We start from the raw sequence: 13,448 nt of genomic DNA, 5'->3' as shown, positions 1-13,448 counted from the left end.
GGGATCAAGGTTGAGTACTTTTATTCATTTAATTTTTTATTTTAGAATCATAATTTTAATGTTTTTAAATCTCTATTAACCTTTACACATGAATAAAAATTATCATTTACTTTGTTTCAATTTATTTGGTAAATTTCACATTTCAAGAGTCAAATTTTTTTATGACATATATTCAAACGTACAATCTTTAAGATTTTTTAAATAATAATATAAATATTTAGAAATTATATACAAATATTGTAAGTCACAAAACTTAATAATTTAAATTATTTTTAAAACATACTAGTAAAATTGTGGTCAAAATAATTTTTTGTTTGACTCTTGAAATTCAAATTATATCATACAAATTTAAAAAAAAAGGATACTTAATTAAAATCATTAATTAACATCCTAATTAGATTGGATAAAAACTAAAATGGAGCATGGACAAGACAGAAGAGGCACCACTAACTAATCAAAGGGAATTATAATTTGAATAGGTAAATTACATATAATTGGAGTATGAAACTTACCAAAAAAATTTAATTGTTGAGATTATTGTTAAAATTAGAAATATTTTTTTCTTTCAGAAAGAAAAAGAGTGACTATAATATTATTGTAGTATTTAAATATAATTCAAAGATATAAATTCAATTCAGTCAGAAGGAAATAGTTTATAAGTTATATTCAATATTTAAATATACTTTTTACAGAAAGAAAATAAAAGACTGATCATAATAATATTGTAATGATAATTAATTTTCGAAAGTAAAAAATTAACTATAATTACGATTATAGTATTTAAATTTAATTTTTAAATATAAATTCAGTTCGGTTAAAATAAAATAGTTTTTTAACTTATCTTCAAGATTTACAATTTTGTTTTTACATAAAGAAAAATAAAAACTGACCGCAATAATATTGTCATAATAATTATTTTCTAAAAATAAAAGAGTTTCTACTATATTATTATAGTATTTAATTCTAAGATGCAAATTCAAAAAAGAGTTTATAACTTATCTTCGAGATTTATAAAAACAATTTACAGAAGAATAAATAAAAGATCAATCGTAATAATTTTAAATTTTGATTTTGATATATCTAAATTAAAATCTAATTATTTAATAACATTAATAATGTATTTTTGATATAACATTAGTTAGCATTAGCTAGAAAGAAAAAAATCAAAACTCGACAAACAAAAATTGAAAGGGATGAAAAATATTCTTATTATCCCAAACTCATACAACAAATGTATGAATAAGTGAAAATTCAAATATTATTCCTTCCTTTCTAATAACATTTCACTTGAAGTAGTCGATAAAATTTAAGACGGATAAAGCAATGATGTTATTTAACTGCATACGCTAGTTTGATCTTTGATCATCTATCTATCTCCTAAGCCGCTCTTGGAATTGAAATCAAATAGCTACATTTTTTTGTGAAATCCATCTCAGATATGATAATTGAATCTATAAATATAAAATGATCAAAAAAAATTCAAAACTATTTATTTTTCAGGTTCATAATTTAATTTTCCGGATGTAGACTACCTTGACAAACCTTCCCCTTAAAAAAATTCAGCTAGTATCATGTAAATCGATGATTCACGTATTAATTAAATTGATTAAAATAAATACTTATTTTTTAAAAAGAAAATTATTGATTCCATCTCTGGTGACTTAAGATTATGTAATATTTAAGATAATTTGCAAGAATTAATTTTTATTCATTGCTGATTTAAAAAAATAATAATAAATGGCTGGCTCTAGTAATTTATTAACCCTCCTTTTAAGGTTAACATCTCATGCTTAGTATAGATATAGTCATTAGATAAATCTTAAACTTATTTTAAGATACAATAACACCTTTTTACCCCAATTTTTTTATTTTTTTTACTATTAAATGTGGTAAAGATTTATTTTCTACCTTTAAAAAATCATCTTTCATTATTCTATTATTATATATCATTTGATATTTAGTAAATTGAATCAATAACTCTTTAAACTCTCTAGATATCTACACCACTATATTTGAACCAAAAAAAACAGAATAAATTTCTATTCCCAAAAAAAAAAACAAATTCTGTCTTTCTCTAAACATTTAATATTCTCAAAATCTTGTTGTTTATATAAAATCTCATTAACATCATCAAAAACCAAAGTTATAGTGCCTCATATCAAAAAAAATAAAAATTGAAAGGTGAAAAAACATGGGATTTAAGGATTTTCAACTCAAGATAGCCAAGGTATATGCTTCTTTTTTGTTAATCTATATACATTTTGTTTAATCTTTTTTATACTTTAATCATCAATAAATTTTTGAAGCAAAAACAAAATGTTAATCACTTGTTAATCGAGAATTTTGATTTATCTTTAATTGTTTTACCTAAATTGTACTCAATTACCCTAATTTAATTTTTTTTAAATCCCTTGTTAGAGTCCTAAACTAGCATAAATCTATCAAGGTTGTAACAATGTTTGAAATTATTGTTATATGTTACAATTCAGAGTACTAGGGAAAATTGACATGTCTATAGGTGCATTCATCTGTTATTTTATGTATATACAGTAGATGTAGATGTTAAACTCTGTTAGCTTTTTCGTATGTTTGTAACAGTAGATGTTGAATTCTCTTTGGTTTTCCTTATGTTTATAACAATAGATGTTGAATTCTCTTAGCTTTTTCATATGTTTGAAACATTAGATGTTGAATTCTCTTAGCTTTTTCGTATGTTTGAAACAGTAGAGATTGGATTCTCTTAGCTTTTTTCATATGTTTGTAACAGTAGATGTTGAACTTTCTTAGCTTTTTCGTATGTTTGAAACAGTAGATATTGGATTCTCTTAGCTTTTTTCATATGTTTGTAACAGTAGATGTTGAATTCTCTTAGCTTTTTCGTATGTCTGAAACAGTAGATGTTGAATTCTCTTAGCTTTTTTGTATGTTTGAATCTCCTCATTGAAAACTCTGGCTTTTTCATATGTTTGAATCTCCTTAGTGAAAATTCTGGCTTGGTTTGACGTTTTTCCAATTTCTAAGTTTTTTGTTCATTTTTGATAGAAACTTAAGCTGAAAAACTTTATTGGCAAAGAAGGAGGAGGAAACAAGAAGAAAGGATCAGGAAATGGGAAGAGGCTTCCATGGATGATGCCAATAACTCATGGATATTACGTGGCGGAGGAAAGTCGAGACGGAGCAAGGCCACAAACACCTCAAAGTAACAAGGTGGAGTGTGATAAAGTGGTGGTGCAAAGGGAACAAGTTGAGGAACAAGAGTGGTGGTTTTGTGGTGTTTTTGATACTCGAATTGGTGGCGGAGTTACCAAGTACCTGCAGGCTCATTTGTTTGACAACAATCTTAACGAGGTAATCAACATGATCGTAGGATACTATGTTTCACAATTTTCTTGTTGTTTTGTTTGATAACAATGAGCATAGATGTGATTGTTGTTTATTTTGTCATTTAGGTAAACAAAGCATGAAAAATAAAGTATGTTTTTAGGATTCCTAGTTTCACCTTTTTCTTGTGTTGTTTTGTTTTGTCATCTTGCAAATTTGTCTTCTTTTTTTTTATCTGTTTAAAGGTTGAATTAAAGCATCCAAGGGTGTAACGTAGTGATCATAGGTTTCGGGTGTTTAAACGTTAAGAATCATGATGTCTCGGGTTTAAATCCTAGCAGAGACGAAAACCGACTTTTTCTCATCTGTCCTGACCTGCCTGGTGGACAGAGTTACCTAGCAAAGACAGAAAAAGAAGCATTTTTCGCGCAGCTTGCTCAAAATGCAGGTCTCACTTGTATAATATCGTATTTGGCCAGACTGACTAACTCACGTACTCCTTATCGATCTATATTTAGTACTTTCTTCCATCTACGTAATTTAAAGGACAAAAACAAGAATGGAACCGTAAGCTTCTATGTTATGTATGTTGTTTTGTGTGTGTGTGTGTTAGTAGCATTGGGAAATTTTTAAAAGCCACCTATGAGAGGTCATTTTGATTTTTGGGCTAATATCTTCTGTTCCTTTTAGTGTATAACCGAAAGGCAAATAATATTTTATCGTCCTACGATTTCTGTTACTTACTATTGTCTCTTGTACTTCGATTTCTGCTTTGATATGCTTCTCCTTGAGCAAAGGGTCTATAGGAAACAGCCTTTCTAAAGGTCTGCGTACACTGTACCCTCCGTAGACTGGATATGTTATTGTTGTTGTAGGCATATAATATCAAAAATGTAGCTTAGTTAGAGATGTTCAGCTCATTTTTGCGCCTATTTTCGTACAGTCACAGATGAAGAAGAAAAGCAAAGAAACATTGAAAAAGGCACATGTTCATGCAAAAGCTAAGGTCAGGGAAACAGAAAAACTAGAAAGCACCTGGAAAATGGGTTCAGCTTCTGCATTAGTCATCAACGGCGAGAGACTAGTACTCGCGAACATGGGTGAATACAAAGCTGTAGTATGCAGAGACGGCGAAGCTTTTGAAATTAACAGAAGGCAACAGCAAACATCAAAGCCACATTGGTCACATAAGCTCTTCTCAGGTATGAGACATACTAATATATCATCCTTTGTGAAATTTCCTTTCGATGTCGAGAGAACTATAGCCTGAGTTTATTGTTTTTTTGGTTCGTATCAGCTGCCAAACGCTCACCTAAAGCTGGAGATGATAAGCCTTCTAAAAGGTCGGAACTTGTTGTTGGTTCTGAAAGAATTGATCGCGATACTGAATTTGTTATCCTAGCTAGCCCTGGCGTATGGGAGGTAAGCTCAAATTCCAACACTATAACAACAAAAAAAACAGTTAAAATAGTCAAAAACACACTAAAGTATCCTGTTTTTTCGAGTTTTATACCTGAACAACTATCAGTTATTCCTTTTTCCTACCTGAACGATAGTAACTCACACACTCACACACCTGATAGTTCATGTATGAAACTCGAAAAACTGATATACTTTCGGTGTGTTTCTAACCTTCCAGTCGAAAAAATAAAGAAAACGAACCTTTGTAGCGACTGTTGATATCTGATTGAGAAATTCTTCGACAGGCAATGAAGCAGCAAGAGGCAGTGAACCTGATTAGGCATTTGGAAGATCCACAAGAAGCTGCTGAATGCTTAGCGAAAGAAGCGATAAATAGAATGAGCAAGAGCAATATTTCTTGCCTTATCATTAGGTTTGAGTGATGCAGAAATGAGAAAGTTTGTTGTATAACTTGATAGCATTTCTGAATGAAACTGCACATTTTCATCAACTTTACATACTCTGTATGAGTAATCCTTCCCATTTACAGAACTGGGAAGTTATATTTATATATTAGGAGTGATATATTTTTAGCATATTAAAGTTTGCTTTGTTCAAGCAAATACTTCTGTAAGCTCAAGCTAGGATCTCAGAACTAGTTTTGGCAATGTCAAGAAAAAAAAAATCTAGATTATTACTTTTCTCTTCTTCTTGTTTCATTATATCTTTCTCCAATTATTCTGTTTGCCAGATTTTACTGATGCATCTCTAGATAACTGTTTTAACTTGAAATATTCGCTTCTCTTGCAAAGCGGACTTAGGATATGGACAGTGAAGATTAATATAGTCGACCTGAATGTGTTGAGTTTGTTGTAGTGGATATTTTTTCTACTTATATTCGTTCCAGTTTGCTTTTGGCCTTAACCACCTTGGAGAATAAGGTTAAACAGCAGTATCATGTTCGGTATAGTCCTACAAGTAGGGTATCGAGATGGTAAGGTGAAAACAGACCTTACCAGTACATTTGTGAGTGGGTAGAGAGAATGTTTCGGATAGACTCCCGGCTCAAGGAGATGATCTTTTTGAGAAGATTTGGAATAATTGCAAGAGACAAAATTGAAGGACAGGATAATACTAGTACAGTAGGTGGTCCAAATTAGAACCTTACATGTTACTGAGGCGAGAAAATGTTCAAATTACCTACTAACCATCTACCTTATTCATTGGCATCTATGCTCTCTTATCTAAGTCCTCGCTGAGTTGACGGCGTGTATATCATATCTAATCATCTCCCCCAATCCTTCCTCGGTCTACTTTTATCTTTCTTCAAATCTAACACCACTAACATCTCACTTCCTCACCAGGACACATGTGCTTCTCTATTCACATGTTTGAACCATCTCATTCTCAGTTCTCGCATTTTGTCCTTCATAAAAACTACTCCCACCTTGCTTCGTATATATTTGTATACTGAAAACTAGTTCATCACCCCTTGTATGCAAAGAAACTATAATGAAGGAGCTTTAGTATAGTTGCCTTATTGAAGAGAAATTTTATTTACTTTGAAGACTAAAATTTTCAAAAGCTCAATCAATGAGAGGACTGTTTAATGCATATTTCTATGGATGGCCAAAGAAAATTCTAAATGCATGATAGTAGAGTTTTGATACTTTGAAGCAGTAAATATACAATAGGAACTTGCAAAAATTTCACTGCAAAACACCTACTATTAAATCCAAACTGTAGAGTACATTGAAAGTTGACATACAGTCGAAAGTATATACATTTCTCATCTTAACACAACACATCTTTACAGTAACTAAATTTACGAAAAAAACTGTTTTGGGAAGTCATAAACAGCTGTGACTAATCACACCTCCATCTGACAACCAGAGGAGTACTTGAATAATCTTGATACTGAATGCTGTCACCTTTTTTCGCTAGTCTTGCTTCGAAAGGGAGATAACAAAGAGAGACGAGCTGTATCCAAGAATAAACACCTCAGTTCGTCATTCGTCAATATAAATAATAAACATGTAAAACTTGCAGATAACATGAAATCTTACACTTCTGTGAAATATTGCCAGCAGTTGGGGTTTCATCTTGGGAGATCAAATTCTTCAAAGTGAAAACTGGAAGAGACAAGGTGGGTCAGTTAATAGATATTGACAAGCAACAAGGGAGAACAAATTGCTGTGGATTCCACACGCGAGGCAGCGTATTGAGAATATAATAGAAGTATGTAAAACTGTGCTCTCTCTTATAGCTTAAACCTTTAGATGAGACGCACACTCTTCAACACATGAATTTCAATTGTGCAGATGGGATTAGAGCTAAGCATTCAGGATTAAGTCACAGTTGTCCATCGAGTCGTCTAGAGTAGATACACACCAAAGAAATCTCCCCAAAACTGTGCATGATGTTGAAAGACATGCCAGCCAAGAACTGCTTCCCCCATTCTTCTCAACTGACAACCCAACAGTACTAATCCCCTGCCCTTACACCACTCCTTTCCAATCACAAACAGTTCACTATTAAACTCGTTTTCTTCTCTTTTTACATCTTATTTTACTTGTCCTCTTGTTCTCTGATTTTGATGCTCCCTATTTGGCAAAAAGTATCACGCAGTGCTAATTAAGAATTTGGTATCTAAGACCAAAACCAAGCAAAGACACCATCCCTGCCTGGCCGCAGGCTCAAATGATAGCTGCTCACAAACTTCATTTTTGGATTTATAAGAAACTAATATTATATTTTTGGATAAGAACATCTTTATAATGTAAAAAGAGAAATGTGTTAATCGATGTTTTCCACTACGGCCATCAAATTAAGAGATCTGAAAGATCGTACCTTCACTAGGCAAGGGAGCATTTGTGGCACTATCATCCTGCTTCATGCTATTCATGCTTGCGCCATTTGATTCTGCTCCTCCAGAGGTGTGGTTCTTCTTTCCAAACCTCAGGAGGCGTTTAAAACCTTTTGGTGATTCCTTCACTTGAGTCCTTTCTGCAGCTTCTGGATTATTATCTACTCTAACAGTGTGAATATCAGGTGCATGAGCTTTGGCAATTTCTTTTACTGGTGTGTCTGAGCTCGATGGAAGTGCTTTAGCAAACTCCAAGTTTCTGGTACAAGGGTCCTCGACAGATGAGACACGAGCATACGGAGCACGATAAACAGTACTTCCGATATTTGCAAACTTGGGTGTGTCATCTGCACAATTCGTCCCTGTCTGCGAATATTAAAGGTGGAAGATTCAATTTCTGCTGTTCCATATGTACAGCTAATTCTTCTTTTCTTGTTTTTGAGAATGAACAAGTAATGTTTAATTCAATAAGAGCTCAAACAAGCGAAGCAAAAATTAAAACTTTTAGCAATTAAACATACGCTAATGAGAATAACCCCATTGGGAACCATGAAAAGCATAAAAATAAATCCACTGGCATATAAATGATTAGAAATATCCATAGGAGCATTACATGCAACACAAATATATGATTTCTCTGCTTTATCAGTAAGTTTTGTTTAGGTGTATATTCTAAGTTTTCCAGACAAGGCTGTTTAGGTGAAGGAAGATATATATATTTCTTTCAGTTAAACTGATGCAGCTGAAAATTAATTTAAAACCAACATGTAATTAATAGAAATGATAGCTCCCTCACATCACAGAATATCAACAGATCAGGCATCCAAGAACACTAAACTGCCCCCAATACCCCTTGTTACCCCATGCCACCGAAGAAAACAAAATCAAATGAGATCAAGTAGATTCATGTTCCAGATAAAACTAAAACGTCAATTTTGAGTTTAGCAACTTTCTCAGTAAAAAGATAAATTAAGTAATCTATGCTTCTTCTGGAAAAAGGTTTGCTAGATCAAGAACATTTTTAATGAAGAAAATCAGGGACATTTTATCTTCATGATCTACTCATGGTAACAGTAATTACCATATGATCAACTGAAATACTAGTCACTTAAATGTAAGAAATTCTAGTAATTGTGTTGTGTAAATGGAAACATCAAAGAGTACCAGCTCTTGATTTCACCCTACTCTAGTAATCCTACCTCATGGGAATTTGACAGCTCTTGCAGTCGGCTAGGAACAGGTGCTCTAATAAATCCTTCAAAGGGTGACGGTGGGTCACGTGTAGAGGCATAGTCAGTTCTCTCAACACTGTTAATCTTATCACATTCTTCCACAGCCAAGTTCTCTGATGATGAACTGGGAACAGCCAAAGAGGGTTTCTTCTCCTTCTCAAGCATAACAACAGTTTTCTCAATAATGTTTTCATCTAGATCATTCTTGTATGATTCAATGTCATCAGATGCTACAGAAGGCCTGTCATTCTTCTCCATAGCTATATTCTCCGCAGCTGGTTTATCTTGTCGTAAATCTGACGACTCTTTGGTGGTTCGGATTTTCAGCTCAGGAAGAGTTGCAGCCTTCTTTTTGTCAAGGTCTATTATGGCAGATATTTTCTTGCTCTCTGGCACATCAGAGCGCTTTGTCTTAGACACTGGTTCGGCACTCCGAGCCTTGGGCTTTGACACAAGTTCAGCACTTTGCGCCTTCCGTAAGGTACCAGGCTTGCTGCTGATTGCTTTGGGCTCTGATAGTCTTCTTATTCGTGCCATGGATGCCTTTGAATCAGGAGTAACATCATTGTTTTCTTTTTTCGGTTCAGACAAAGATGATGCTGATCTACTCAATTTGTTACCTGCTAATTTGCTGCCATCAGTTGATTTGCTTGCTTTAGAGCCCTTCTGCACACCATTTGACCCCAACGGAGTTCTTATTTTGGTTCTTTGCAATGGTGACAAGGATCCAGGCTCTGAGTCACTGAACTTAGATCCCCTGAAGTTGCCAGGAGAGCTTTTTGCTGGCAATTTTCTTGTTTGGATTGTTGGTGCTGGAGAGTGACCAGAGCTGGGGCCACCTCTGGACGCGATTCTCTTTTGCCTTTCCAGTTTTAATGCTTCAATGCGCTTTTGGTCTGCCTCTTCCTGCAAAATTTTAAAGTTCCACCTATTAAACTCGGAGGAGAATATATCATAAACAGGTTAGATTTCCAAGAGATATCAAGCGATATATCAATCACTCAAATCATCATCTGCGGAAAAAGGGGGAAAGTAAGAAAAGGTTGAGTCAGTGTACCTTTTCTTTTTTCAGCTTCTGCATATCAGCTTTGAAGGATCTTATCCTCTCAGCACGAGCTCGTGCATCATCCAAAGGACTTGACTTTGACATTTTTCCTTTTCTTATTGGTCCTCCACTCCTTTTCTTGTCCGAAGTATCAACAGTAGCTTTTGACCTGCGATCTTTCTCTGATATTTTTGAACCTTCCTTAACATCATTGGAGACTCCATTCTTTCTTTTATCCTTTGAAGCAAAACCTTCATTGCAAACTTGCATTTCATAGTCTAAAGCAGGGTCATAGACACCCAACCTTTTTTCTGTTCCACGCTCAGACATCAAGCTAAAATCATTAGGCTCGTAACTCATAATCCCAGCAGAGCTGTTTTCTGATTTTTGATGCGCCAATGGAAGCTCAGAGTCCATGTTAATGGCAGTTCTACCATCTGGTCCAACGTCAGTCAATGACATTGACCTAAAAGGTACTACAAAAGACTCATCAGTCATATCATGTGAGGAAGCTTTGTCTAGCTTATTGGTATGCTCAAATGCATTTGGATCTAATGAATTTCTCAGCCCTGATTGATTTCCTCGACCATTTAGCATAAATTCATCATTTGCAGTTCTACGCATGATTTTTCTCCCATTTATCTCAGTGAACTGCATGTCCATGTGATCACCAAGTCCTTGTCCATTGTCATATCCTCTGCTAGAAAGTAGAACTTCACCATTAGAACCCCTAGACATGCGAGACATCTTTGCACCAACTGTATGCATATCACTCAACCTATCCTTCATTTCAATGCCGTCTTGGGCACCAATAGCCAAAGGATCATCGGAAATGGTACTTTTTGGCCTCCTCCTTGCATCTTTCTCCATTGCGAACATGCCATCTTTGTCATCTTCATTACCTTTCAATAAACAATTTTGAAATGCTAGCCAGTGCCCACCATCAGCTTCCTTCTCACAAACAGTGTCATCATCATATAAAATTGATTCAGTGCGGCTTCGTCTTGTTTTTGATGACCGTGAACTTCCCTTTTTCACCAGGTCGTGACCGTTGCCTTCTAGATCTTCACTATCAGCATCATTTTCCGAACCAGAAGCTGCTTCTGATTCGCTATCATTAGAGTTCTTTGCTTTAGAAGTGATATAATTAATGTTACGTATAACAACCTTTCCTGATTTATTTTTCCTAGACCGGCCAGCCTTCTTTCTCTGATTATAAGACCCTTCGTTGTCCATTTCTTCATCTTCCTCTGAATCACTGTTGCTCTCTCTCCTATACGAAGACTGTTTTTTCTTTCTACTCTGCGGAGTGACACCCGTTCGAGAGTCTTCCATTCCTGGATAAGGAGGTTGATAGAGATGTCCATTTCCTGGATAAGCTGGATAGTAAGGTACTCCTTGCATGGGATATCCTTGAAAAGCAGGTACGCCAGAGGGAGGAGAATGCATTGGCCACGGTGGATACATTGGATGCAGAAATTGATATTGTTGTTGACCATTTGGACTTTGTTGATCCAATGGAGGCCTTTCTCCTATATTGCAAAATAATACATCAGATCTTACCAACTCTCTCAAGAAGGCACATGTTGTACAAAAATATAACATGCCTAAATCATCCTACTCAACCCTCACAAACCGTGAGACTATCCAAGGTCAGAACTGAAAGGAACCCCAACCCATTGAACATTTTGTATGTCAAAAAAGAGAAACAAAAACTAGAACCTCGATGAATAAAAGAATGTATGTTATTATTTTTCACAAGAAATCCAATAATTTTATGAGAGAACCCCTCTAAGAATCTCCAGAAAAGTGTCTAGAGTTCCTCAGAGCACAGATTCTGGCACAAGGTTATCTGGACCATCCCTTGCGAGTAATTTTTCATACAGCTTAAAGTTGAATGAATCATCAAATGAGGGCAGGCTAGTAAAACCCTCCAGAGACAATAAAATATGGCCTCGCCCAGAATCCTATATGATGAACAAGTTATGATAAGAGTACCACCCTTCAACAGGATTGCTTCGTTACCTGAATTACCATCTGTGCTTGATTTCACATAATTCTCAGAAGCCATCTCGCTGTTGGAATCAAATTGCTTATTAGCAATATTAGAGAGCAGAATTCCAGATGCATTCATTGCAGCAATGTCTAATTGATTTGCCATTGCTTCTGCAGCTTCAATTTCAACCCATTGTCCATTTTCATGCTTTTTCTTCCACAGTTCCATAAATCTTACACATGCATCTCTGCCACATGAAAACATATAATGAATCATAGAATCGTTATGCAATTTTTTTGAATTAACCTTTTATTAGTGACTCTTCTAATAGTTTGGAAGAGAAGTAGAAGTTGCTCCTGGTTGCGTACCTTAAGCGTGAGGCACCAAAAGATTCGGAAAATGATACCATCTGTGTCATACGATCAATATCAAAACCAGCAGCTACAGCACGAGCAAATGCCATTCCTTGTTCTTTTTGAAGCACAGACTTGCGAGTCTCCAGGACCTTCAGAAACTGTACTCTGGATAAGAAAAAGCAATCAAAATGCGTTAGAGCTGTTACTAAACTTGAATAATTAGACTTTTCATATACGTAACAAGCCCAAAGGAACTCCATATAAGTTTCTGGAGATTCTTTAAGGCCTACCAAACCAATGACAAACTGAAGGAAACTTCAGAAAGCATGAGCATAGGCTGGTGACATACAACTTATGTCAATACTAAAAAATGGAAATAAAATACAAGTGAATCCAGCCTTTATTTTGACTGGCCCAGTTTGGAGGCCAATGAGAGTGGACTCGCCAACATAATATGCAATATTGAAACAAGCCGACATGCATAAAGACTAAGGGGCTGCGAACAAGGATTTGTTTTTAAGCAGAGAATCCTGAACAAATACAGGCGTACAATAGATCAAGAAATAATAGTGAACTTTGACTAGCCATGGTTTGAATAAAGTGGAGGATCATAAATGTTCCGTGTCAAAAATATGAGTTCGGTTAAACCCATACCTAAGGCTACATCGCCACTGACAAAGGAACAAAGATGCAAAAAAGAATCTGTCAAATTCTTCTACTTGATAAATTATCATCAACCAATCCTAATCCATATGATAAAGTGAGACCACAGTCTCGTGTAATTTTAACGAACAGGAAAATCTGCTGAAATGATTTGCCACTCACATACCTTGAATCTTCTTCCTGCAAATCTGTTTGAGGTTGATCTTCCCCCGGCTGCCCGAAAAATAAACCAGATAAGGAAAAATGCATAAAGTGTGCAACACTTGAAAGAATACAATGTGTTCAGTCACCTTGTAAAGAACAATAGCTTTCTCCTCATTGACATCTGCTGTAGATTTAGTACCTGCCCATAGTTCAGTGTTTTCAGTACCTTGTGTCATAAACTAGCAATTTCACATAACATTGGATGATAAAGCCCACTGCTACTTAGCTGATCGAAGATGGAAGAAGAAGAAAGATTTATTGACAAAAATAAGGAACTTGCAGTGTCTAGATATTGATATCAAAAGCAGTATTTCCTTGCAAATGGAGGAACCAATCAATGAGCAACTGAAGGGGGGGGGGGGGG

At 34.9% G+C, this 13,448-nt stretch overlaps 2 protein-coding genes across 2 annotated transcripts in view; one reads left to right on the top strand and one right to left on the bottom strand.

Annotated features, from left to right (window-relative positions):
• Positions 1-2,002: 2,002 nt before the first annotated feature.
• On the top strand, positions 2,003-5,429 carry LOC107030888 (putative protein phosphatase 2C-like protein 44). Its single transcript, XM_015232107.2, has 5 exons — positions 2,003-2,227; positions 3,043-3,348; positions 4,265-4,523; positions 4,619-4,743; positions 5,028-5,429. Exons 1-5 carry the CDS (start codon positions 2,192-2,194, stop codon positions 5,163-5,165), a joined length of 864 nt encoding a protein of 287 aa, XP_015087593.1. The 5' UTR covers positions 2,003-2,191; the 3' UTR covers positions 5,166-5,429.
• Positions 5,430-6,418: 989 nt separating this feature from the next.
• The window catches only part of LOC107031171 (COP1-interacting protein 7), a 10,283-nt gene continuing 3,253 nt past the window's right edge, over positions 6,419-13,448 (bottom strand). The window contains exons 6-14 of the mRNA XM_015232429.2: positions 13,171-13,223; positions 13,047-13,093; positions 12,230-12,382; positions 11,891-12,108; positions 9,878-11,397; positions 8,788-9,726; positions 7,573-7,954; positions 6,789-6,854; positions 6,419-6,702 (exon numbers count right to left, since the gene is read on the bottom strand). Coding sequence (XP_015087915.1) covers positions 6,650-6,702; positions 6,789-6,854; positions 7,573-7,954; positions 8,788-9,726; positions 9,878-11,397; positions 11,891-12,108; positions 12,230-12,382; positions 13,047-13,093; positions 13,171-13,223 — 3,431 coding nt within the window. The 3' untranslated portion in view covers positions 6,419-6,649. The remainder of the gene's footprint in view (positions 6,703-6,788; positions 6,855-7,572; positions 7,955-8,787; positions 9,727-9,877; positions 11,398-11,890; positions 12,109-12,229; positions 12,383-13,046; positions 13,094-13,170; positions 13,224-13,448) is intronic.

Source organism: Solanum pennellii, chromosome 9 (genome assembly GCF_001406875.1).
Source record: "Solanum pennellii chromosome 9, SPENNV200".
In the NCBI taxonomy this organism is placed as follows: domain Eukaryota; kingdom Viridiplantae; phylum Streptophyta; class Magnoliopsida; order Solanales; family Solanaceae; genus Solanum; species Solanum pennellii.
Note: the sequence above shows the minus strand (reverse complement) of the source record. Positions and strands in the feature narration are given on the sequence as shown.

What these genes read in the sequence shown, in the direction of transcription:
- LOC107030888 (XM_015232107.2), top strand. Translation starts at nt 2,192, where the DNA reads ATGGGATTTAAGGATTTTCAACTCAAGATAGCCAAG. An exon ending in TTCAACTCAAGATAGCCAAG is followed by an intron (nt 2,228 to 3,042) that starts GTATATGCTTCT and finishes CATTTTTGATAG; the next exon opens with AAACTTAAGCTGAAAAACTT. An exon ending in CTAGCCCTGGCGTATGGGAG is followed by an intron (nt 4,744 to 5,027) that starts GTAAGCTCAAAT and finishes ATTCTTCGACAG; the next exon opens with GCAATGAAGCAGCAAGAGGC.